General features: G+C 54.1%; 1 protein-coding gene across 3 annotated transcripts in view; it reads left to right on the top strand.

Annotated features, from left to right (window-relative positions):
- Positions 1 to 7,675: 7,675 nt before the first annotated feature.
- ARHGEF7 (Rho guanine nucleotide exchange factor 7) overlaps positions 7,676 to 26,831 on the top strand; it is a 103,239-nt gene continuing 84,083 nt past the window's right edge. Inside the window, exon 1 of one of the 3 annotated variants that reach the window (XM_088842583.1) lies at positions 7,676 to 7,886. In XM_088842583.1, the coding sequence (XP_088698709.1) occupies positions 7,722 to 7,886 (165 nt within the window). In that variant the 5' untranslated portion in view covers positions 7,676 to 7,721. The remainder of the gene's footprint in view (positions 7,887 to 26,831) is intronic. The other 2 variants (XM_055426724.2, XM_055426721.2) reach the window with 2 other exon arrangements.

The raw sequence follows: 26,831 nt of genomic DNA, 5'->3' as shown, positions 1-26,831 counted from the left end.
CTCTCTATCCTGCACGGCCGTGACCTGAGGCCCATGGAGACGCTCTGCCTCCCAGGAGGCTTTTCTCAGTTTCCATCAGCGCTCAAAGGTCTTCTTAACCGCTAGACCGTAATGAGCCTTGTGAAGAGCCCAAGAACCTCGGATTTGTGCTCCTCATGGAGGTAAGAAAAGTGTGGAAGGCATTCAGCCCCGGCAGGGATCCAATACCAGCCAGGGGGTTAAGTCTGCCCAAGAGGAACCGGGCTTCGTTTCCACAAGCCAGGGATGGAGACTCAGTGCGGGTGCCTGGGGCAGGGGCCGGGGCATGAAGGAGCCCACAGGATGGCAGGATCACTGTGGGCTGGGCTGGTGTGGGAGGGGCGGGCAGGACCGGGGACGCGTTAGTGAAGGATGGGGGGCCCGGGGGAGGTGGAAGGGGACAAGAGGGTGGGGAGGCCAGCAGAGCCCCCTCCAGAGGACGGCCAGGAGCTCAGTATGAAGACTCAGCTCTGAGCAGGCACCACCTGCGGGTTCCAGACGTTCCAGACAGAAGGGACCGGGGCCTCGGAGTGAAGCATCCGCACAGGGCAGAAACACTGAGGGCGGGGATAAAGTGAGACAGGAGGGCTGCCCAGTCCCCACAAACCTCCTGAAGCCCCCTTTACCTCTCTGCTTGGACCACAAAGTGATGGAGTGATCACTTTGCTCCATCAAGTGCTCAGTCCCCACAAACCTCCTGAAGCCCCCTTTACCTCTCTGCTTGGACCACAGAGTGATGGAGTGATCACTTTGCTCCATCAAGTGCTCAGTCCCCACAAACCTCCTGAAGCCCCCTTTACCTCTCTGCTTGGACCACAAAGTGATGGAGTGATCACTTTACTCCATCAAGTGCTCAGTCGCATCTGACTGTGACTCCACGGACTGTAGCCCACCAGGCTCCTCCGTCCATGGGATTCCCCAGGCAAGAATACTGGAGTGGGTTGCCATTTCCTTCTCCATTTAACCACCGTAAATCCCCTCAATTGTGAAGGGGAGTATGTTTCCTACCAAAATGTGCGTTCTTTCCTAAAATTATAAATGTGAGACAAAAACAGGCGTAAGGAGTTTCAAGTACAATGCAAAAACGACTTCCTAAAGCTAAAAGAAAAGCACACGTGCTGAGTGGGAGGCGGACACCCCCGATATGGGGTGGCGTATACGACGGGGGCCGTGCCTCAGAGCGCAGAGCAGCACACAGAGACGGAAATCGCGGGGGAAACGCAACACTGAGAACCATCAGGAAGAGCCGACAGGAAGACAGGGGGCTCCAGGGTGTTACAAAGAAAGAGGAGAAGGGGCGGCAAGCGTAAGTGGTTGCAGTCCATTTCCCTAAGTGGCAGAGAGATGGGAGTCACCAGTGTGAAAAGGCCATCAAGTTACAGGCAGCAATGAGGGTGAACACACACGCATGTGTGCACACACATGCAGATTAGGTCCTGATGAAAATCCTGAACTTTAACAATAAAGAGGAAACTCCGACCAGTCTCTAGACCAAAAGATCAAGTTACCGACACAGAGTAAGAGGATCAGCCTCGCACAGACCCCCGTCTGCAACAGCAGAAGCTGTAAGATGCTGCTGCCAGGTGCGGGGCAAGCAGAGGGCTTGTCTGCGTGATTCTCTGCCCAGCCAAGACACCGCGCTCTGTCGGGGGACACGTACACTTACACGAACATGGATCAACAGAATAGTCTATCACTCACGCGCCCCACTAGAGGTGAACGTCTGAGACACGACACCAACAACACCCAAACCTCAGGATGCATGAGGAGAGGGGCGAAGTGGTGGTGAGCAGTGACACACAGACACACGCACCCATGTGTGTGTAACACAAGGGCTCGATGCAGACGCCTGGAATGAAGGGACACTACAGATGAAATTCTAACGTCCTGTCTGACTCTTTCCCGACCCAGATGAAGACGCCTGGAATGAAGGGACACTACAGATGAAATTCTAACGTCCTGTCTGACTCTTTCGCGACCATTGCCCGCCAGGCTCCTCTGTCCATGGGATTCTCCAGGCAGGAATACTAGAGTGGGTTGCCACTTCCTCCTCCAGGGGATCTTCCTGACCCAGGATGGAACCTGCGTCTCTTGAGTCTCCTGCATTGGCAGGAGGGTCTTTTATCATTAGGGCCACCTGGGAAGCCTAATGATAGACAATCTGCTGGCAGACCGTGGGCGCTGAGGGTATAGAAAGGGGAGAAGACAAGGTCTCCAGGGGTCTCTGGAAGTGTGGGGTTGAAGCTGATAAGCAGCGGGAGATACAAGCCTTCTGCAAGTCTCATCTCTCGGGGCAGGTGGTGAGCAGGACGAAGACAGCGCGTTGGTAGGGAGCAGTGTGTCACGGCGGCTCACTTTAAAAAGCAGAGCTATGCGAGTCTGACTATAAGGCAAGCAAGGAAAGAGAACCATTTATTAGATGAAAAACTATGATGTAAAACTTTTGAATTAAAAAAGAAATGGACAAAAAAATGGAACAAAGTCATTTGAACACACCATCAAACACTCAGAAGAGGAAAATAAACCTCAGCAATGTAAGGTAAAAAGTAACTTATTTATAACAACAGGGACACAATGAAGTCTATCGGTCAGCACACTAAAGGTGAATGGATTTATGAAAAAAAACATCCTGTCAACGAGGCATAAAAAATAAACCCATTTATGCTCTTGGCGCAATCTAAGTTAAAGTGGGGAAGAAAGGTTGAAAATGAAAGGGAAAGAGTCATCAGTAAGTATAAGTAAGAAGGAAACAGGAATGGAAAGCTGATCAGGTCCATGGAAAATAAGCATAAAAGAAATAAGACGAAGATGAACATTATGAATTGATTGAAGGCAGCATTTGTGAAAAGGAGATACGGTTTCAATTCACCTGTGCTTTGAACATCTCACAAAAGATGTTTCAATGATTTGAGACTTAGGGAAAATGTGATTTTAACCTCCATGTCTTTCAGGATCGCACATATCTCACAGAAAGGGTAGGGGCAAGACTCAAAATCTCAGCGGGGCAGGGGTGACTCCCCAGGAACATCAGCGGGGACTCTGGCTGTGGTGACTGCTTGTCAGCTTCAGCCCCCGACTTCCAGAAAGACCACAGGGGAGCTTTCCCTCCCCTTTCCATACCCCGCAGACGGGCGGCTCTGCACCTGTCTGGGTGGTGACGACACCACCTGCACACGAGGTGGGGCTGATGAGGCGCACACGCAAGGTCCACACAAACCTGTAACTTAGCCAGTGGTCTTGAACCAACACCGACTCCCTTGCTGTGAACTGTTCTCTGGTTCTGTGACATGTTATCTTTGAAGGAAGCCAGGGGAAGGCGACCTGGGAGCCCTCTGTACTATTTTTGTAACCTACTGTAGGTCTAAAATTATTTTGGCATAAAAAGTCCTTTTTAAAAAAGCATAAAAACCTTACCTGGAAAATAGAAGTTTATTATCTCTCAAACAGAGAATAGGCATCCTTTTATGTTCACGGCACATTTAAAATCTTAGCAAATCTTGAAAAGTAGAGATTTATAGGTTCAGTTGACTAAGAGTCAGTGGCCAACAAACTGTCAACTTCTTGATAATTAAGAAACATATTCCTAGGACAGATTTGCTCAAAGAGGAAATCAGAAGGGAAATTGCAAGTCCCCTTGGGAGCAATGAAAAAGAAAGTTCCATCTAATAAAACTCATGGGACACAGTGAAAGCCGTATTCAGAGGGAAAAAAAAGAAGGGTAATTGATCTCTAATCTCGGGAAACGAGTAAAGGACCATGAAGAATTATAAGGGATCTGGGATTTCAGCCGTTTGAAAGCTAACGCAGTTAAGCCAAAGCTTCGTGGCTGCTAGGAGAAGACATGAGGCTCCCAGGTCAGAGTGAGGAAGGGCCGCGTGAGTCAGCATGGCCTCCAGTTCTCACCAGGACCTTCCATTCCAAGTCCAGGGCAAAGACGGGTGGGCTCAGCTGGGCGCCACACATGGGGGGGCGGGGCTTGTGTCACCTCTGAGAACCCCAGGCTGGCAAACCCTGATCTTCAAAGGGACTGCAAGTGAGCCCGCCCAGACCTCGTCCCGGAGGAAACGTTATTTATAATCTGCTGGTCAGAGAGAAAATTTGTCCTCTGCCCTGGAGGGAACCAACCACACATCTACCTTCAAAAGGCTGCTTGATCCAAAATACTCTTCAAGGAGCACAAATCAAAACGACAGTTAGCTAGCCCTCATGCCAGTCAGAATGGCCATCATCAGGAAGTCTACAAACAATCGGGAGAGAAGGGAACCCTCCTACCCTGCTGGTGGGGCTGTGAACTGGCGCAGCTGCTGTGGAAAGCAGTGTGCGGTCATTTCCTCCTTTCCTCACACATCCTCCCTGGGGTCACTCCCCGAGTGAACTACTTGAATCCAAGTTGGTGCAGGATCTGCTCTGGGGACCCAAACCAGGATGAGTGTCCTGTCGACATCAGGTATCACGATGACTGTAATTGTAAATGTCTTCCTGCCCTGAGTAACTGCTCAGCTCTCTCTGTCCAGAAACTATATTTTCCTGCTTTGCATCTTTGATTTTTAGCATTTGACCGCATTTAAGCCAAATAAGTAGTATACTATTTTAGTTGCAGTGAGCTTCACAGAACTGCTTCCCACTGAATTTTTCAATCTAGATGACCGTCCAGTTCAATAAAAGCGTCTCAACAGGGAGTGATGGCTAGGTAAACAGCCATCTGTCTGTCTGGCTTCGGGCTGGGGTAGGTTTTAACACTGCTGTAACACCATCCTCTGAGCACCAAGCTAACACATGGAGTTAGCACAGTTCAGCTGAGCTGTGGTAGCTCCAGTTTGGGGCTATTTGTGGGTGAAGCTCTAACAGTGGGCTGTATGTGGCCATCGGATGAACAGACAGCCACGCTGGGAATGAAGCTCAAGCCCTCATGAGAAATGAGGAAACTGAGGGGCCCGTGCCTGTGTGGAGAGCCCTTCCACGATCTTTTGGGGTGCATCAAAGGGCATTCACAGACAAGGCCAAAACCCTCAGCCAGCAATATTCTTAACTGGCACCAACCCACAAGAGCAAAGAGTTCTGCACAGGAGCTTGGAAAAATGTTAAGTTTAACCAGATGCCCACCTTGGATAGTCAGCGCAATTATACCCTTAAGAACACCCAGGTCTGAGCAGTGTTACTTTCTAGAATACCTTCCAAATAATCTTTTTTGAAATGAACGTACATCCAAAGTGACAGAATGCCTCTGGTTGCTATAGAGTGTTTAAGCACTCAGGGACTTCCGAGGTCAGTTAGAGCAGGTGGTCTCTGGGTCCCCCTTGCCTGCCGGTTCAGTGGCTACCTAAGGTCACTCCCTGGAGCCACCTTTCTGCAGGACCATTTGATTGAGTCAAGTTGACCCTTAAATCCGCTTTCCAGATTGTGCAGGACGTCATTTAACGCATCTGGAATTGTAATGACTCTACTCTAAATCACGCGTCCAATTTGGCAGTAATGAGAGTAAACAGGAACCTCAGTGAACAGCTACTCTTGTGTGAACACCCTTTTGTTGACAAAGTGTCCTTGGGCACAAAACTTGATGGAGCTGGGAGCTGTCCTGTTTCGTAGAAACTGTAGACAGACGTGGTCTGGACAGTGGGTGCCGAGTGTGGACCCTGGAGCTGCAGAACCCAGGCTTGAGTCTGTGGCACTGCTCGTGGGACGTAACCTTCCCAAGGCCACCGCGGTGACTGTGCCACACAGAGCAGACGCCGGGAGCTCAGGAAGTAAACACCAAACACACGGCCCTTAAAATCTGGAATTCATGCTGCTCTCTAAACCACTCTGTGTTCACATCTGGAAAGAAAACTTAGCCACTTAACTCGAAGCTGGAAATAAATGCAATTCACAGTTGCAAAAGAAGTGCTCTGAAAGAAGGAGGAAGAGGAGAGTCAAGCCTCTGTTTTGTTTTAATCTTCATGTTTTCTGATTTTGTCACTAATGGGATTAATACATTCAATATGCGCCTGGCACGGAGTAGGCTCTTTGTGTGCGCGCGCATGCTCAGTCACTTCAGTTGTGTCTGACTGTGACACCATGAACTGTGGCCCGCCAGGCTCCTGGGTCGGTGGAATCTTCCAGGCAAGAATACTGGGGTGGGTTGCATTTCCTCCTCCAGGGGATCTTCCCGACCAAGGGACTGAACCCATATCTCCTGCGGCTCCTGCACTGGCAGGCAGATCTTTTTACCACTGAGCCACCGGGGAAGTGTGAGCTCTCTCTAGATGACACTTTTAAATTGCCAGGGGCAATCACAGCAAGCAAACGGGCGAAGCACGCAGGGTGCACACGGACACACGGACACCTTCACGGTCCTTCTTTGGAGAGGCTTGCTTCCTTCCTCGGCGTGTACAGTGTCACTGTCGTTCCTTGCTTGAAGAAGCTTCTTCCTTAGAACAGTCAGACGGCTGAGTTCCTTAGGCCTGGCCCACCCGGTTCACAGCCGGGCCTTTGAACAGCTCAGCCACCCGTGACCTGGCCAAGTGGCCTGTTTGGACTTGAGCTGCTCGCAGTCCTTCCTTCCTAGTCACCTGTGCAGACCCAGCTCTGGTCCTGCTGTTTTCCTGACCTGCCTCCCACAGTGTCTGGAACACCACCATCAATTTAACGTGCGGTGGCTCCGAGGTTTCTGGTCCTGGAGGCTGGGCCGGCCGCACCCTGGCCAGGGAGGTCACCCCAGCAGGGCAGAGGGGCCTCCCGGCTGGGAGCAGGCTTGCTACCGGCCACACGCCGCTCGGGCCGGTCACTTCCCCAAGGAGGGCGGCAGCAGCAGCAGGGAAATCAATTCCTCCCCGAAAGAGACCCATCTGGTTACAGATTTAATTATCATTGTGTTCTGTAATTATTGGCTTGCAAGGTAGAGCAGAGAAGGAAACGTCTCGTTTTCAGCTCCCTCCACCCCCGACCTCTTGAAATAAAACTGGCAAAAATAAAAAGAGCTTTCTGGGAAGCACTTAATCATTTAAACATCCATGAATCAGGAATACAAATAAAGGTCCCGAGTCTCCCGAGGAGCGAAGGAAGCGGCAGAAGCGCCAGGACAGCGAGAGGAGCCTGGCCAGGGTCTCCCCCTCGGAGGGGTGTGCCCCGGGCCCCACCGGGCGCACCCGGGGAAGGGCGCGAGCGGCCCGCGGGCGGGCAGGCGCGGCGAGCTCTCGCGGCCGGCGGGCTGTCGCCTCCTGGAGGTCACCGGGCCCTTGGGGCGGGGGCCGTCCACCCGGCGGCGCAGGTGGGGACGCGCGCGCACTGCCGGCCGGGTGCGGAGGGCGCACGGCGGCGGACCCGAACGCGCGGGCCGGCGCGGCCCGGGTTCGGTTCGGGTCGGGTCCGGGCGGCCCCGGGTCGGGGCGCGGGGCCGCTCCGGCGCGGCGTCTTTCTTCTGCTCGCGGTGATGTCATCGGCGGCAGCGGCTGGGGGCCGGGAGGCGGCGGCGGGGGCGGCGCCGGGCGGCCGCCGCAGGTTCATGTGCGTCTAATGAAAAGGCGCTTGACAGTCGGCCAGGACGCACGCGAGGCAGCGCGAGCCGGCCGGACCGCGGCGCCGCCCGAGCCAATCGCCGTCGCCGGGCTCTCCATGGGCGAGCGGGAGGAGGGGGCGGAGGGCGCAGCCGGCCGGGCCGCGGCCGTTCCGAGGTGAACGGCGCCGAGACGCGCTCGCGGCGCGGGGAGGCCGGGCGCGCCGCCGCGATGAATTCCGCCGAGCAGACCGTTACGTGGCTCATTACCTTGGGCGTGCTGGAGTCGCCCAAGAAAACCATCTCGGACCCGGAGGGCTTCCTGCAGGCGTCTCTGAAGGATGGGGTGGTCCTCTGCAGGCTGCTGGAGCGCCTGCTGCCCGGCACCATCGAGAAAGTGAGTGCCCCCCCGGCCCGGCCCGCGCACGCACCCCCGGCGGACAGGCCCCGGGCGGAGGGAGGCCCGGGCGGCGGGAGGCCCCGCGCCCCACCTGGCCCCCGCCGCGGCCCGGGGTGCGCCGAGGCGCGCGGGGTCGCCGGCGCCCGCACCTGGTGGCCGCGCGCGCGCGGAGGAGCCCACGCGCCTCCTTTGTGCGCGGGCCCGGGCGCGCGGGGGGCGCGCGGGCGGCGCGGGGAGCCGGCGGCGGCGGGATCCCGCCCGGGCTCGGGGCGCCATTGTGTGCGGGGCCGGCGGGGACGGGGGCCGCGCTCGAGGCGAGCGGCCCGGGGAGCCCGGGGGTCGCGGGAGCGCCGCCCGCAGGAGGAGGCGCCGCTCCGGGCGACCTGAGCCGAAACCGGGCTGCGGCGCCCGCGGGGCGTCCTCCCCGGCTTTGTTTGAACAGCTTTTGTTGCTGGTATCGTGTGAGACTTTCGGCCTCTGGTTCGCTGACCAGTTGCATTTTTAAAAGATGCGTTTATTAGTCGCGGAGAGCTGGGCTGGGAGAGGGTGTGCTGACCTCCCCAGGGAAGAATTCTCCTGTCTCCAAACCCGGAGGACCGCACACGGGGTCGGGAAGCCCTGGCGTTATTCAGGGCCGGCCGCGAGTCCTAGGTTGCATTTTCAGGTTCATCCCTGGTTCGGAACAGAATCCCGAGTCCCGCAGACCCGGCTGCCCTTCTTGGTGACTTGCGGTTTCCTCGGGCTGGAGTGTGAGCCTTGACCACAGCTCTGAGCGATTCAACTTTGCTTTCCCCTGGCTCAGCTGACAAAGCAGGGCCGAGCCGATAGGGCGCTTTTAAACACGGTGGATCCCGTGTTTCAGAAACACTACAATCTTAGCCCAGTTTTTTTTTTTCCCCCAATACATAATCTTAAGATCAACAGTTACTTAAATGGTGTTAAATGTAGAGATTAAAGTGCACCGTAACTTGGAAAAATTATTTAATTTTTTAAATAGGGTGTATTGGCCCCAAAGGTACAGTATCAATTTGCTAACAATAAAATGTTAATTAGGTGACTTTAGAAAGTAAAATGTTTAATCTTGTAAGTTCGTGCATGTTCTGGCACTACATTTTAAAGGTCAGAAAAGATTATATTCATCTGAATTGTGTACACATACTGCTGCTGCTGCTGCTGCTGCTAAGTCACTTCAGTCGTGTCCGACTCTGTGTGACCCCATAGACGGAAGCCCACCAGGCTCCCCCGTCCCTGGGATTCTCCAGGCAAGAACACTGGAGTGGGTTGCCATTTCCTTCTCCAATGTGTGAAAGTGAAAAGTGAAAGTGAAGTCGCTCAGTCATGTGCGACCCTTACCGACCCCATGGACTGCAGCCTACCACTAGGTCCGGGTATTTTCTTACTTGGAACATATTTTGTTTAACTTTTTATGTTGGAATATAGCTGATTAACAGTGCGGTGATGTTTCAGGTGGACAGCAAAGGGACTCAGTCATACAGACACACGCAGCCTTCTTCCCCCAGACTTGCCTCCCATCCAGGTGGCCACACTGAACACATCTATGCAAACAGAACCTGCGTTTAGAATCCTGTCCCCTGTCTGTCCAGGGAGTAAACGTGTCGCTCCTCAGTGAACCTGGTGTCACAATAAAATTATGATCCAAGACAGGAATAAGGAGCAGACTAACTTCCAAGGCACTCAGAATGCTTTGTCGTCATCTGGGTCTCAGGACCTCTGGTAATAAGAGACAGATGTTGAGAAGCATTGAAAATGCATGCTAAGTTAACCAAAACAGGCTTATATAAAAGACGGTTCCATTTCTAAGAGTAAAGCTTTAAGAGACTTCAGAGCCTGTTTGATTAAAAACATGTCATTATCAACACATACGTTATTTGGCATATTAACTGCATTCATATTGACGGGTGGACTTCAAGAATCACTCTCTTTTAAACTGTAGAAAGATTTTCTTAGAAAACTGTTGCACTCCTTTCATCTCAGAAGCAACAAAGAGAGGAATGACTAACATGTTTAATTTGCAGAAGCCAAACTGAAACAACCCAGCATGCTCTAAACCATGGTCATTTGGGAACTTATAGGGCAGCCACCCTTTTATCACCACCCCCTGCCCTGAGGCCCCGACTGGTTTGTTTAGAAGGACTCAGTCACAGTGCAAGTTCAACGTCAAAGTCGCAAATTATAGACATAGCGATCACTTCTCTGTGGTACAAAGGTAGGTTTGGGGAGTAAAATATTAGCCATTCTCTGCCCCTGGAAGCCCTGGGTTTCAGAAGTTTCACGAGCATTTTCCATTTCCTGAAACACGCTATTTACTTGAACTTTCCCCTGTTTGCATGCACCCCAGATAGCTTTCCCGTTTGCCAGAAAGCACACAGGCTGAGCACCCTTCCCAGTGTGGGAACGCCAGGCTGAGGACGTTGTTTTTCCTTAAAAAGAAACATTTGAAATCTTCGCTGAGTATTCATATGGACTCAAAAGGCTCTTGACCCCAGCTTGCCACATGAACACGTGGAAGACTGGTTAACGGGGTGTCAGCATCCTGCAACTTAACTTTTTGCAAATTCACAAAATGTAAAACGAGCCATCAGATGGAGGAGAGCATGGCCCAGAATCGGGAGTGTTGGGGCGGCTCCGGATTCCCATGTGCCTTTCGTTAAGAAAGCATGTCTCAGTGTGTTTCGGGCCTTTTGTAGGTTCTGTTTCAGGGCCGGCAAGAGGGTGAGGGAAGGAAGGGAAGTTCATCTCGGTTCAGATTGCTCTGCTCGCTTTACAAAGCTTTCTGCTGAGGCTCCCTTCATGTGGCCTGCTTTTCCTTAGGTGGAAGGTCAGGCAGGGACAGGAGCGGCTCCGGCGAGAGACTCAGTGTGTTACTGCCGAGGGGGTCCTCTCTGCCGAAGGGGGGAGAACAGCGGGTGTTCTGAGGGTTCCTCGATCTCCCTGGGGGAGCCCTGCTGCTCTGATTCTGTCTGGTAACAGCCAGGATGTTTTTCTGACCTGCCCACACTATTTGCTTCCGTCATTCGTTCCTCCCGTGATGAGAGACACACGGAGGCTGCAGGGTCCAGGGAGCCCTCTGGGCACCCAGCTCCCTGGGTAACACTTTAACCGACTCTGAACCGTGTAGTCAGAGGGGGTGAAACTGAGGGGCTGTCACGCCCCAGCCTCCGAAACGCCTGTACGACCAGGAAGACACGTTCGGATAATGGGAGTCACGAAAGGCTGCTTTACTTACTTACTTACTAAGAGGCTGGTTATTGGATGCCCCTCGCGGCTGGTGGGGTCTTAGTTCCCCCACCAGGAAGTGAACCCCGGCCCTGGGCGGTGAGAGCATGGAGTCCTAACCACTGCACCCCCAGGGTCGTCCCCGGGCCACGTCAATGTCACTTGTTACCGCAGCAGATGATGTTGCTTGATTCAAACACTCAGGGACCCGGTTCCCTCTCTCTCTGCCCAGGAACACGGCTCATACCGTGCGCCACAAAGTGTGGCCAGGAGACCGTCTCGCCACCCGTATCTGTGGAGTCACACACACTGCTCTGTGGCCCTGCTGGGCCCCGGGGTGTGGCGTGCGTCCAGACTCGTGGGAGCCGCTGGGCTGTGTGTTAGCTTCCTGGGACTTCGCAGCAAAGAGCCCCAGACCCGGCCTCACACACCAGGATGGCATGCTCTCACACCCTGGGGATGGCGTGGTGGGCAGGGCCGTGCCCTCTGCAGGGTTTGGGGGTCTGTCCCCTGCCCCTGAGATCTCTGCTGGTTCCTGGCTTGTGGCAACACAGGTCCAGTCTGCCCACGGCACCCCCTGGGGTCTCCTCTGTGTCTGGACGCCCCTTTCATAAGGATTCCGGTCAGTGGATGAGGGCCGCCCTCCCAGAATAACACTGACTGTTTACATTGGCAATGACCTTGTTTCCAAATAAGGTCCCATTCTGCCCTGGGGCTTAGGGCTGGAACATATGAATTTCCAGGGTCATCACCCAACCCATAACAGGTTTCACAGTAAGTTTGACTGAATCAGCTTATTAAGTATTTACCTGCCTGCAGATGCAAGGTGCTATGGGAGACAAAAAAGAAGGCATAACAAGTTCTTAAGGCTTTGAGTCCAGGAGAAGACGTAATTCTAAAAACGAGAGCAGTGTGGGGCCGAGGGAAAAGTCGGAATGAAAGTCCGGTGTAGACGGAGAGGGGCTGGGGAATGAGGAGCTGGAAGGGACTCGCTCTGGGCTGTCCGGCCTCTGCTGAGTTTTCCGAGGCGTGGGTTAGAGTATGGTGTTTCTTTTCCCAAACTATGATCAGAGCTTTCCTGGTGGATCAGCAGTAGAGAATCCAGCTGCCAGTGCAGGAGATCCGGGTTCGATGCCTGACTGGGAAGATCCCCTGGAGGAGGAAATGGCAACCCACTCCAGTATTCTTGCCTGGAGAATCCCATGGACAGAGGAGCCTGGCGGCCTTCAGTCCATGGGGTCGCGAAAGAGTCGGACACAATTTAGCGACTCAACAGCAGCAAACTGAGCGGGCAGTCCTGCCTGATTTTCCGCAGGCTTGCAGAGAATCCGTGGATTCTGCTGCGGCAAGCCAGGAAAAAATTGCGTTTTCCTAATTGATTCCTGACTTGCTTTCTGCTCATTCTTGAGATCCTGGGTTGGGGTGTCCTGAAATACAGTCCTGGTGGCCATTGGACAGCGAGTGGTTCTGAGCATCCATCCGGAAAAGTGTGTCTTTTTTCTGGCCCTCTGAGAAGAATGTGGTCGGCAGTGTGGTGTGGTGTGAGGGCCTTACTCCAGACCAGCTGGTTCGGAAGCCCGCGTCCTGTTCAGTTCAGTTCAGTTCAGTCGCTCAGTCGTGTCCGACTCTCCGCGACCCCATGAATCACAGCACGCCGGGCCTCCCTGTCCATCACCAACTCCTGGAGTTCACTCAAACTCATGTCCATTGAATCGGTGATGCCATCCAGCCATCTCATTCTCTGTCGTCCCTGTCTCCTCCCACCCCTAATCCCTCCCAGCATCAGAGTCTTTTCCAGTGAGTCAACTCATCGCATGAGGTGGCCAAAGTATTGGAGTTTCAGCTTTAGCATCAGTCCTTCCAATGAACACCCAGTATTGATCTCCTTTAGAATGGACTGGTTGGACTTCCTTGCAGTCCAAGGGACTCTCAAGAGTCTTCTCCAGCACCACAGTTCAAAAGCATCAATTCTTCGGCGATCAGCTTTCTTCACAGTCACTTTCTGCCATAAGGGTGGTGTCATCTGCATATCTGAGGTTACTGATATTTCTCCCAGCAATCTTGATTCCAGCTTGTGCTTCTTCCAGCCCAGCGTTCCTCATGATGTACTCTGCATATAAGTTAAATAAGCAAGGTGACAATGTACAGCCTTGACGTACTCCTTTTCCTATTTGGAACCAGTCTGTTGTTCCATGTCCAGTTCTGACAGCGAGTGGTTCTGAACATCCACCCGGAGAAGTGTGTCTTTTTTCTGGCCCTCTGAGAAGAATGTGGTCTGCAGTGTGGTGTGGTGTGAGGGCCTTACTCCAGACCAGCTGGTTCGGAAGCCCGCACCCTGTAGCTGCCACAAACACCTGCTCATTGTGGGTGAAGCTCTCCGAGAGAAAGGTTCCAGAACGCATGACTTCCTGTGTTTGTAGGGAGAAGACATCTTTAAAGTTAGCAGAGGGAATTACTGGCTGCATTGAGTCGCTTCAGTGAAACTGCTTGAGGTCTCAGGACAGTTCCTTTCGTCACAGGAAACACCTCCCTTTGAAGCAGAGACTTTGAGACGCTACCCAGCAGCCGAGAAGAGAGGAGCCATAACTGTGCCTGCTGCTTCGTTCAGAACAAAGCAGACACAGCTAAACTCCATTCAGTTGGGACTGCCTCCCGTCACCTCCCGAGAGGCTCGCTGCAAGTGCTGGGCTGGCAATGCTGGCATTCCCGAGTGTGCACACACACACACGCATGCACGCACAGGCACACGCGGGCGCTGGGGAAGGGTGGCAGGCTGGCCTTTTGTCGGGGGAGCTGTCCCCGGAGGCCCTGGGGCGGGAGGACGTGGCCTGTGTTCTCCTGGGACCTCGTGCTGTCAATGGAAGTGGCACCACTGTGCCCTTCTTCCCACGTTTCTCTAAGCGCAGCCCACCTTGAGATGCGTCTCCTTTCCAGAAAGCACTGAGCGCCCTGAGTGGCTAAACTGCTGTGGCCTCACATGGCCCCTGCTTCATGGGGGAGGACCCTGAGGCCCTACAGTGTGCCGAGCCTGGGCCCCCAGCTGGCAGGAGCTGGGAGCGTCCCCCAGGGGTGCCCGTGGCCCCAGGTGGGACCTTCCAGGTGGCCTTGGTGAGCCCCGCTGTGCCCCCGTCTGCTTCAGGGGTCACCAGCCAGGGCGGGAAGGCCGCCAAGCTGAGCAGCTGCATCGGATGAGAGCACAGGGTTAGGTCGGCCACCGTCCGTGGGCGTCCCGGGAGGGAATGGGCGGTGTGGGACCGTGTGCACGCGGGTGGGTGACCTGGCTGGATGGGAGCCAGGAGACAATCAGGAAACGGGGGCGCTGGAGCCGGCCCCATGGAGGATGCCCCAACAGACGAATGTTCAACTCTCGTTCTGGCACCTGATAACCTCCGCTGGGGCTCCTGGGTCTTCGGACCCTGAGTTCACTCAGAGTCCATTTAAGCTGAGATTTAAAACAATGCTCTGTGTGTGTGTGTGTGTAATACACTTGGTGGGACTGTCTCTAGACTTTGGGGCTGGTATTGCACGGGGGTCAGGAGAAGGTGGCCAAGGTCCCGCACCCCATCTGGGAGCTGACCTCTGCCCAGGGCAACACTGGGTGCTGGGAGGCCCAGTGGTTCCCAAGACCCACTATCCCCCTGGGGCCTGTACCGTGGGGTGGTCCCAGGATGTGCTCCACAATCGTCCATTTGCTGTGTGACTTTGGACGACCTGCCCGACTTCTCAGAGCATCACTTTCTTCCTCCTAAAAACAAGATTAGGGCTTCCCCAACGGCTCAGTGGGTAAAGACACAGGGGGCGTGGGTTCGATCCCTGGGTCGGGAAGCTCCCCTGGAGAAGGAAATGGCAGCCCACTCCAGTGTTCTTGCCTGGAGAATCCCATGGATGGAGGAGTCTGGTGGGCTGCAGTCCATGGGGTCGCAAAGAGTCGGACACGACTGAGCGACGGAGAGAGAGAAAATCAAGATTAACCACTCCTGTCTGGAGGAAGCGGCCTCATGGGCCAGTAGGGTTGTTGCGAGGGTAAGTGACTGGACATGAGGGGCCGTGTGCAGCGCTGGGCACAGACCAGGTCCTCGTAGGTGATACTTTTATAGATCAACATCTGAAACTTGTGCTATGTCCAGGAAAACGCTAAGCCAGGATCTGAACCTTAAGGCCACCCACATCCAGGAGTATTTCCTTATTCTCACAGCTGGACAGACCCTTGCCATGTCAGGGTGCTGGCGGCCCTTCCTTCTCACCCTCATGGAAACCATTGTCTGGGGTGGTGGGACCACGGAATGTGTTTCCCGGGTCCTCTGCTTAGCTGCAGATCCCCGCGCAGCTGCTGAGCGCACGCAGCTGCTGGCTCCAGGGGCCAGAGGGCTGGCTGGGGGCTCGGGTTTCGTGCATCTAGGGTTTCGTGCATGGGAAGGGCCCAGAGGCACAGATGGGCAGTGAGGCCTGCCAGCGCCCTGTGTCTGCACTGGGAGGGCGTCCGGGGTGTCCTGGGTACGATTTCTGACGTTTCCTCTCCTCTTCAGCTCTACCAAGTTAGGGTCGGATCATTTGTTTCCTTACGTTTTCTTGTCTAACTTTAGCTCTGTATTTCTCGTTTTATGAACCAAACTGGTAGTTCTCAGCCTTGCTTTTGTGGGATACTCCTGTAATCCAGGAAGACGGGTGGGATGTTTGTACATTTCCAACACATTTGTTCAAACTTATTTTAATCATCATTCCAATGTCAACATATTTAACAGATGTATTTGTTATGTTCCTACTGTGTGCGTGCTAGTGTACCCATCATATACGTGGAAACACACACACGTGTGTGTTCTGTACGGCCTTTTCAGGCAAGTCGTAAGAGAAACCATAGGGTCTGAAGTGTGAAGCATCTGTGAATTCTCAGTGGAAGGCATTCTCAAGACACTATGTGGCCCAGACTCATCATTTTACAGACAGGTTCGCTGAGGGCAGCACCATATGGTTGTGGAAGTTGTACCCTGTATAGCCTGGGGGGAGTCATTCACACTGTAGTCTAAACAAATGGGGTCTCCAGGACTGTGCTGGGGCAATGGAGCCTAGAGGTCAGCCTCCACGGAGGTCAACTTCGTCGGGCACACAGCGGATTAGAGAAGAGCCGTGGTAGGTCACGGAGGAAGCCCCTTGCCGCTTGTCGAGTTACACAGCAGCTCTTCCCATCGAGGGGTGGGGTGCGGCCTGTTTCGTCACTCCTTGCATCTGAGCTGACCTTGACTTGTTCTGGCAATGGATGTGGCAGAAAGGGGCAGGCACCGGTTCCCAGGAGGCCTGGTGTGTTTCCATGCTCTCTTAGAGCCTGTCTGCACCCGGGACCAGCCAGGCCCCACATGCTGCGGGATGCAGGACCACAGGGCCAAGAGCTCAGCTGTGTCTGCTGAGGCCCGCTGGGCCCGCCCGCAGCCCTCCGACCCCATTCATGGGCCAGTCCAACCGAGGTCAGCAGAGCTGCCACCTTGATCGGAGGTCCCCGCTGCCGCGTGAGCCCAGGCAAGCCGAGCGCGGCCCGGCGGGCCTGCGGCCCCATGGACAGAAGCACAGCTCACTTCAGTGGCCGCTGAGGCTTCGTGGCTTCTTCTTCTGCAGCCTCCCCGTGGCGCTGGATGTGGTCCAAGGCTTGAGAGTGCAAGTGGTGTTTTGTGCGTGACCCTAATTGCTATTACACCGAGAGCAGCCTTTAAAAAGGAACTGATAAGGTTCCTGTCTTTTCTCTGGAGAAGGTGCACGTGATTCAGAGCCAAAAATAGTGTAGCTCGTGAAGCCTCTCCCCACTTACATCTAATGGTTTTATTTAAAGCGGGAGCCCTGGTGTCCAGGTTTGCTTTGAAGTCGCAGTTCCTGGCAGAAGTCGTGTTCTGGCAGCATGATTTTTTTAGCAGTCAAGCAGAAACCCTTAGAACAGCCTGGTTTGGATTACCTGCAAACCCTTTGGCCTGAGGTGGCCCTTTCCTGTCCATCCTGAGCGTCTCACCGCTAAGTTTCTGCCGGGAACACACTTTCCCCCTGACTCTCTGAGCTTGAGATAGCTTAAGTTCATAAGAGACTTTCTTTTTTGGACTTAAAATATTTTTATTACTTCAGTTTAATCTAGCAAATTAATGTTCTAACTTTTGAAATATTATGTGTTTATGCTCAATGATGTCTTAGAGGAAAATACACTTTGGGTAACAGAAACATCTTAGTTGTTGAAAAGGTCTGATTAAAACGTTTGACACATAATTGTTTATAAGCTCACAAGAGACTTTTAACTCCAGCTGAAGTTAGTACATTTGTTCAGGAGTCTTTTGTCAGGAATATAGACTTTCTGAAAAAAAGCCTATTGCTTTCTGTGTGTGCCTGTGTGGTCAGGCGCTCAGTCGTGTCCAACTGTGTGACCCCATGGACGTAGCCTACCAGGCTCCTCTGTCCACAGGATTTCCCAGGCTAGAATATTGGAGTGGTAGCCATTCCCTTCAGGGGAATCTTCCTGACCCAGGAATGCATACCGAGAGGTTATGACTGTGTCCTTCACTCTGTGAAGAATGATGTAGAAATTCTGACAGGAAGTTGGGAGCTTCGGAGGCCTCGTCCTGGCCCTTAGGCCAGGTTGCTGGCTTTCGGGAGGAGCCACAGGCGTGGGACCAGTTCTTGGGTGACCGCAGGGCCCTCTATGGAGCTGGAGAAGCTGCCTTGTTCAGCGACGTGCATAACAGATTTCTTCTCGTGGAAACGTGAAGTTTTCTGGTTGCAATTCTCTTGTTTGTTAAGGCATTTTTGTTTCCTTTGAAAACAAGCCCCATAGATAGAACAGGGCTAGATTCTCAGCAGCCTCTCAGCAAAGGTTAAGCTTCCAGGGAGCAGCACACTGTGAAGCCACGCCTCTGAGTGGTGAGAGCCTGGAACTGAGCGTCTCCCAGACTTCGTCTTTGGAAGAGGGACGGGGAGGACAGTCTTGTCTCTCCTTCCTCTGACCTCTGACCGAGCATGTTTATGTAGACTGAATCCGAGTAACTGCCTTGTTGGCGAGCCGAGGCTGGGTCTTCGGATAACTCACAGTAACTATTTAATTGGGTGTGAGTCTTAGGCATCCTGTTTATAAATAGTTAGAACGGTGTTCTGGGAGTGAGACGGAACTCACCCTGCACAGGCTTAAAGTCTTCTGTGGGGTGGAACAGAGCTGCCATCTTAAGAAGCTAGACCAATAAAGGCAAGTTAAACCCAAAGTAAGCAACAGACAAACCAGGATAATGAAGAACTTGATGACCAGCTGGGGACGTGGAAAGCGGAAAATTACTAGAGACAGCGAAACCCAAAGCATATTCTCTGAGAAGAATCCGCAGGACTGATGGCGCTCTTGGACCGATGAGGAAACCTGGGGGCAGCCACAGAGCAGCGGCCTAGTGGCCGGCGGTGCCACTGGTGCCTGGGGAGGGCTGAGCGTACGGGCTGGGGGTGTTGTTGGAACTGGGGCGTTGTGGACCCAGAGGTTGGGGAGCAGAGTGTGGGGCTGAGAGAGCGGGGCCCCGCGGGATCCGAGGATGCGTGAACTTGGGGCGGGTTTTCACAGCCTGATGCTCATCAACTCTAGGAAATTTTGTTACGAGGAAGTTGACCTTCAGCAATTTTTTTTTTTCCTTGATAAAGGAGCCTTTGGAAAACTCTGTTCCTTTCAGTGACTTCAGGGAAATACATCTGTGCGGTTTTTCCCTCACTTCCTACATGTTTTAACACGTGTTCAAGTCTGGCCAGTGTGTTGAGGCTGAGCAGTGGTCAGTCTGAGCCCCGCTGAGATTTACAACTTATTTTTAAAAAAATCAATTTATCTTTTTTTGAAAATGTCTCTTAAAAAGTTTATTTCTGGCTGGGCCGGGTCTTGGTTGCCGTGCAGGCTTCCTCCAGTCGCGGCGAACGGGGGCTGCTCTGCTGTTCTGGTGCCCAGGCTTCTCACTGTGGCGGCTTCTCTTGTGGTTTCAGGAGCTGTGACACGTGGGCTCGAGGCGTGGCCCCCGGGGCTTAGTTGCTCCTCGGCGTGTGGGGTCTTTCTCCACCAGGGATTGAACTCTTATCTCTCGCATTGGTAGGTGGCTTCTTTACCGTTGAACTGCCAGGGAAACCCCTGTCTGATCATAAATGAATTAACGGCAGGTGTTGAATCTCCCCGCTTTGACTCATTTTACAGTGAATGGCTTTTTAGGTAAAGATATGGATGGCTGAGAACCTGCTGCTCTAGGCCGTCTCTACGTGCCGCCGACCTTTGCGAGTCCAGATCCATTGGAGGGAAGGCCTTGCAGGGATATCAGTGCACAGTTTTTAGGAAGTTCAGGTTCAAGTCAAAGACTATTTGTTTTATAATTTTATGAATATATGCACCTCTCTCCTGGGCCTTGCTCTCTCTTTCTCGTGTAGAAAACACTCCCAATTAGTTACATATTATAATAAATGAAGGGAGATAAAAGTAAATCAAGCTGTGTTTACTGGGAATACTGTCCCTAAACAACATCAGTGAGTGTAAGCAATGTTTGGCTTTTGGGTGTTATTTTTCTGATTCAAGGGCTTCCCTGATAGCTCAGTTGATAAAGGATCCGCCTGCAATGCAGGAGACCTTCCTGGGTCGGGAAGATCTGCTGGAGAAGGGATGGGTTACCCACTCGACTATTCTTGGGCTTCCTTTGTGGCTCAGTTGGTAAAGAATCCACCTGCAATGCGGGAGACTGGGGTTCAGTCCCTGCGTTGGGAAGATTCCCTGGAGAAGGGAATGGCTACCCACTCCAGTATTCTTGGGCTTCCTTTGTGGCTCAGCTGGTAAAGAATCCACCTGCAATGCGGGAGGCTAGGGTTCTGTCCCCGCATTGGGAAGATCCCCTGGAGAAGGGAATGGCTACCCACTCTAGTATTCTTGCCTAGAGAATCCCATGGACTGTAGTCCATGGGGTCTCAAAGAGTTGGACACAACTGAGCGACGTTCCCGTCACTTCACTTTCCCCTTCAAAGCAATAAAACCCACGCTCCTCAGTCTGTCTCCTTGTGTGGGGAATGGAGGCACACCAGTTCTCTTTCCTCCTTAGTCTTTTTCCTTTGAGAGGATGAAGTGGCTCAGCGGTAAAGAATCCACCTGCCTGTGCAGGAGACTCAGGAGATGTGGGTTTGATCCCTGGGTCAGGAAGATCCCCTGGAGGAGGAAATGGCAACTCACTCCAGGATTCTCGTCTGGAGAATCCCAGGGACGGGGAGCCTGGTGGGCTGCAGCCCGTGGGGCCACACATGGTTGTGCTGCGGACAGTATCGTCGATAAGGACGTTGGAGGAAGACGTCTCTTCCCTCTCTCCCCCACCTCTCACTTCCACTGAGGAGCCTATGCCTTGAAATTTCTGGCTTGGGGTGGTTTCCTTTTCCTTCCCCTTATAGCTGGAAGCATAGCTGCCCCACAGTGAATTTTTGTATAAAAAGGTTGACAGTTTTACGTCAAAGTCGTGAGTGAAGCTGCTGACATCGCAGCTGGCCTGTGTCTCAGGGGTGGTCCCTCGCTTTGCGCCTTTGGCACAGGTGGCTGCATGGTTCTTACACGTGAGTGTGCCCAGAACCTCCTGGATGGCTTGTGAAGATAGACTGCTGGGCTCCACCCAGAGTTTCTGATTTCACAGTCCAGGTTGGGGAGGGTGGGCTTTTCTCACAAGGGCATAGGACACGCTGACGCTGCCGGTCCAGGGGGCACATTTCAGGACCACTCACAGCCCCCGAGCTCATTGGCTGGCGGTGCTATAACCTGGGGCCAGCCTGATGACACGCAGGGTGCTGCAAGGACAGGGGCCCGAGGTCAGAGCCCCTGGGGGCTTCCCCACAGGTGAGCGCAGGCTGCTTGCTAACCTGGGGTGCGCCCCTCCCCTGTGCTTGGGAAACGTTCTGCTGCTGCTGCTAAGTCGCTGCAGTCATGTCCGACTCTTAGCGACCCCATGGACTGTAGCCCACCAGGTTCCTCTGTCCATGGGATTTTCCAAGCAAGAGTACTGGAGTGGGTTGCCATTGCCTTCTCCGGGAAACGTCCTAACCTAGTGCTTTTCAGTTCAGGACAGAGCGGACCCCAGGCTGCTTCACGGTGGGCTTTTGGAGCCTTGAGACGTGGCGGTAGAGCGCTTGGAAAGAAATCCTGCCTTGGATTGGAATTTATCTGCAAAATGGGATTCCTTACCTGTCTGTTTACTTCTAGAAATTATTGTGTAAAACAGGACAGAAACACAGTCTCCATTAAGAGACCAAGCTCAGGAGGCTTGCTTGTTATATGATGACTGTTTTATTTAAGTCAGGACACTTAAGTCAGGATCCTTGAAATATTCATATTAGGGTTGGGAGGACCTGTAGCTCAATAAGAGGACAAATCACTAAAAGCTACCAAAGGATACACTTATAGGTAAGGGTTCTGTCCAAAACTGAGGCTTTAAGGGGAGAGGTAGATTAGCCGTGCTGTGGGCTTGGGGCTGGGCGGCATCCGGGTCCGGGTGAAAACACTCTTCAGTGTGGGGGTCAGCAGGGCCGTGACCCCTTCTTTTGCTGCCTCCCATGTGTGGTGGGCCTGGGTCTTCTGGCCGGGGACCCCTTCTCTCTGAGGACCAGTTGGGGTCTGTGGCTTGTGCTGGCTTTCCACCGCTGCTGAGGACGTGCGCCTTGATTTCATTCCAGTTTGTGCTTTTCAGTTCAGTAGCCAATTAAGAGGGCTTCCCTGGTGGCTTAGTGGTAAGGAATCTACTTGCCAATGCAGGAGATGCGAGTTCGACCTCTGGGTCAGGAGGATTCCCCGGACAAGGAAACGTTCCAGTATTCTTGCCTGGAAAATCCCATGGACAGAGGAGCCTGTTAGGCCCAGTCCATGGGGTTACAAAGGAGTCCCAACACAGCTTAAAGTGCACTTTGTCACTGAATAGCGGAGAAAGCAGACAATTTCTGGCAACTCCACCACCCAAGTGCGGTCACAGCATGCTGCTTTTCTAGACGATACTGTACTGCCGAGGTGACCTTCAGGGCCCATCTCCTTCAGGTGAAGGGGGCTGGAATCACCTGGCAAGGGTTTTCAAGCCACCCTCATAAAAAGGCTTCAGAAAACAATTACAGATTCTCTTCAAACAAACGGAAAGCTAGGAAATCTTAGCAAAGAAAGAGGAGTTGTAACCAAAGAAACGTGGCGATTACAGAGCTGAAGCCCAGCTCACTGCGTGGGCTCCAAACTCGAGGGGAGGAGCCTGGATCTGTGGACGGGGGCTTGGTCTGCTCGGACTGCGGGACAGGGAGGAAGGGACCGAAGGAAGGGGACGTGGTGAGGGCTGCCTGCGGGGCCGCGGCGAGACGAGATAGCTGACAGAGGCTGGGATTCCGGAAGGGCCTCATCACCGTGTTCCGGCCCCCTGGTGAGGCTTAGGACCCGAGTACAGGGCAGCCTGTCCCCACGCGGGTCTCCTGGGCGGCCGTCCCAGGGCCAGCCACGGGCAGGAGGCGAGGCCTGGGAGAGCCAGCCAGCTGGTTATGGGCCCTGCCTGGAGCCAGCAACTGTCCTTAGTGACAGGGAGCCGGCCCCGAAACCAGAGGCTGGTGCTCGGTGGGGCCCTGCTGATGAAACCAGAGGCTGGTGCTTGGCAGGGCCCTGCTGACGAGGCCTGGTGCCCCGGGGCGGGGAGCGGAGCCCAGACCCCGCGCTGGCGCCCTCGGAGCACTGGGTGGCGGCTGGCTGCTGGCCTCAGGCAGAGCCGGCGGTAACAGGATGGTAACAGGATGCATCCGTCAGCCTCGACAGAAAGGGCTTACGGGTTTATGCTAAAACCCAGAGCGTCTTTCACGTCTCTGTGTCATTTTGTCTATGGTGATTATATCTCCGTGTGGTTTTGTTTTAAAGCATGGTTCCTGTGTCAGATATTCAGTTCTCATGTTAGACCAGTCGCCTTACTTTTTGGTTCCAGGTGCTGTCAGCGTCACTCACCTTCACTTCTGGAAGCTATACCCAAGTGGTTCTGGTACCAATTCGAGTCACAGGCACTGGTCCTTAGTGCCAGCGAAGTTGCTCAGCCATGTCCGACTCTTTGCGATCCCATGGCCTGCAGCCTACCAGGCTCCTCCATCCATGGAATTTTCCAGGCAAGAGTACTGGAGTGGGTTGCCATTTCCTTCTCCAGGGGATCTTCCCGACCCGGGGATCGCACCCAGGTCTCCCACATGGCAGGCAGACGCTTTACCGTCTGAGGCACCAGGGAAGCCCTAAATAATGAGTAAACTATAGTGCCAGTGAAGCTGTGAACCATTAATTCAGCTAACAGGTGATATACTTAGTGCTTGTATCACTGTATGCCAGGTGTTGAGACCCAGCACTCATCACACAGACTCTGCGTGTGAAATGTGTGTTCCACGTGCAAGGAGGCTCTCTGGACGTGCGCACGTAGATCGCATCGCATGTTTGTGTTGGAGCTATGGAGAACACCAGGCGGCAGGGGGTGCCAGCAGGTACGGTGATGCTGCAGGTTTGTGTCTGGTCGGTAGGGAGGTGTACCAGGAAGTGACATTTAAACAAAGACAATGTATATGAACAAAGGTGAGACCTGGATATGGGGGAGAAGGGAGTTTCAGGCGAGGGGAAGAGCCTCTGAGAAGGCCCTGAGGTGGGAGCCTGGCTGGCAGATTCCGGGAACAGCAGAGGCCACTGTGGGTTGGGGGAGAGTAGTGACTGGCCGGTGAGGTCAGGGAGGGCATGGACCATCATAAGGACTCTGACTTAAGAAAAACTCAGTAGATTTTATTTGCAGTCTTAGGTTTCCTGACAAACTGAGCAGAGAGCACAGAGGATTTCCTTCCAGCCCCCCGCACTCCCCCCGGGGGTGAGTGTCTTGCATCAGCGCGCGCCGGCTGTGGCAGTGGATGGCGCGGTGCCCATACACTGAGCGAAGCCCACGGTGGACGTGAGGCTCCGCCCTGCGCTGTGCAGAGTCGTGGGCGTGGGCGCCACACGTGCCCATCATCACCGTCACACGGGACGGCTCACGGCCCTAGGACTTCTCTGCACTCTGCCTGTCCATCCCACGCCCTCCCCTCGTCCCTGGCAATCACTGATGGTTTTGCTCCCACCACAGTTTTGCTCTTCCAGGATGTCACTGCGTAGGGTCACACTGGCTTCCTTCCCTCGGTCGTGTGCCTTTTCATCTCTGATGTGCCTCCTGTGGCCTGACTGCTCGTTTCTTGCTATGACAGTGATCTGCTGTCGTCTGCACGGACCACAGTCTGTTTGCTCACTCACCTACGGAAGGGCATCTTGATGACGTCCAGCTTTTGGCAGTTATGGATAAAGCTGCTATAAACATTCATGTTCAGGTCTTTGCATGGACATGTTTTCAACTCAACTGGGTGAAGCGAATTTACCCAAGAAGCAAGAGTGCTGGACCTTGGGTGGGGGGATGGTCACTTTCGTAAGGAGCCGTCCTCCGCGGCGTCTGTGTGGCTCGCGTTCCTGCCGGCCGGGGATGGGGCTGCTGCCTCCCCAGGCCCTTGCCAGCCTGGGGTGCAGGGCGTCTCACTGCTGTTGATCTGCACTTCCCTGATGACAGCTGATGTGGGCATCCTTTCATCTGTCAGCTGCGTTGCCATCTGTAGGGAAAGAGCGAATCAGCCACGATGGCGGTGGTCAGGCTGTCCTGCGCCACATCTCGTCAATACGTGGCTATGTAACAGCCGAGATCGTTTATAGCACGGCGCATGCACAGTGACCTGTAATGTAAGCACCTCCTGAAACGCTCCTGCCACTGAGGCGAGTCAAGTCGAGGGGAGGATCGCGTTGAGCTGAGTGGTGTAGTTGTCGCTGCTGCTGTGTCAGCCATTAGAGAGGAAAGGATGTCTGCCTTGCTGCTGCCAGTAAAGTGTCTCTGTGGTTCCGACAGCTCCTGGCGTCTTCTTTCAGCTCTGCCTTGCCTGTCCTGGGTTCAGCGAACAGCGAGATGCAGTGCCCTCTTTGGTGAGGAAACTGTTCCCGTCTGTTTTCTTGCTGTTGAGTTTTAGTACTTCTTTGTATGTTTTGGGTACAAGCCCTTGACTGGAAGTGTGCTTTGCAAATGAGCTCTTCCTTCTGGTCCGTGTCTTATCTTTTCCTTCTCTGAAAGTACTCTGGCTTTTACCCTTGAGTGAAATGGAGAGCTGCTGAGCGTTTTGAACCAAGGAGTGAGGTGACTTGCAAATTGTATGTGTACAGGGACATACTCCAGCTATGGTGGTACGGAAGATCTAGAACTCCGGAGTCTGCATTGGCAGCCTCGTCTTTAACTTGGGAAGGTCTGTTTTTCTAAGTGACCGTTTGAGAACGTGTCTCCCAGCTAAGCGTCTGACAGCCACGGCCCTACATGACTCGGCCGGTGCTCTGCAGATACTCCAGCCTCTTGGCGATAACCATCTTTTATCACCTTTTTATTACTCGCCGGCAATACGAAGTCTCAGCTGGCTTCTTTCATGCGAGAGGCTTTTACGGCAGGAGCGTTCCGGGCTGTGGCCGCCCTGCCCCGGCCTGCCCTCCAGGGAGGGTCTCAGCTGCTGTTTATGGAGAGGCGCACTGGCCAGCGGGTGACTTCAGCTGTTTCCTCTGCCTGTGTTCAGGTTTCTTCCCTGGGTGCGGGCTCCGTTTGGCTTCTCAGCCTCTCTGCAAAGTCAGCCAGCGCCCTCTGCGTGCCTCAGACCTCCCCCGTGCTAACCTGTGGGTGAAAACAAAGCTTCTCCAAGGTGGTCTCCAGGGCGTCCCGTCTTCTGGCCCAGAGGCTTCAGTGTAGCTTCTCCAGCTGTTTAAACGTGATGGACGGGGTCTCGAGGCGGGAGGGCTGGTTGAGCAGGAGGCTGGTGCTGCTCCGGAGCCCCACCGCTGCCCCTGGTTCACTGTGTCGGGAGAGGCTGGAGGGGGCACAGCGGTAAACCAGGCCACGCAGGCGGCCCGGACACCCGAGGATGGGGGGTGAGCAGTGCAGTGGCCGCGGACGCGGATACCTTAACCTGAGGCGTCTCGGTCGAGGGAAGGAGGCTGGGTTGTCTGTGAGGCAAGGAGCAGACCTGTGAGCCCTGCCGCCACCAGTGCCCTGTTCAGGAGGCAGAGCTCTGCCCCTGGGGGCCGGCTCCCGTCCTGGGACTCTGTCGCTGCTGCTGCTAAGTCACTTCAGTCGTGTCCGACTCTGTGCGACCCCATAGACGGCAGCCCACCAGGCTCACCTGTCCCTGGGATTCTCCAGGCAAGAACACTGGCGTGGGTTGCCATTTCCCTCTCCAATGCATGAAAGTGAAAAGTGACAGTGAAGTCGCTCAGTCGTGTCTGACTCTTCGCAACCCCGTGGACTGCAGCCTGCCAGGCTCCTCCGTCCCTGGGATTCTCCAGGCAGGAGTACTGGAGTGCGGTGCCGTTGCCTTCTCCGGGGACTCTGTAGGGAGGGAACAAATCAGCCACGGTGGCGGTGGCCAGGCCCTCTCGCCCCACGTGTTGTAAACACCTGGTTCTGTAGCAGCTGGGACCCCTTACAGCACCGCGTGTGTGCGTCACGATATACCCGCTTGGCCGCGGGCCACGTGTGTTCTGTCAGCTCGTGTGAGCTCCACCTGCAGCGCCCTCGGGGCTGCGTTACAGTCCACATTGTGGCCCGTGTCATGGCCGTGTTGCGGCTGGGTCAACTACAGGAGAACACAGCGCGTCTGCTGCTACGGCTGCGGTGC

This window comes from Moschus berezovskii, chromosome 13 (assembly GCF_049115385.1).
Source record: "Moschus berezovskii isolate FMDL1 chromosome 13, NW_MosBer_1.0, whole genome shotgun sequence".
NCBI classification, from domain to species: Eukaryota; Metazoa; Chordata; class Mammalia; order Artiodactyla; family Moschidae; genus Moschus; species Moschus berezovskii.
Note: the sequence above shows the minus strand (reverse complement) of the source record. Positions and strands in the feature narration are given on the sequence as shown.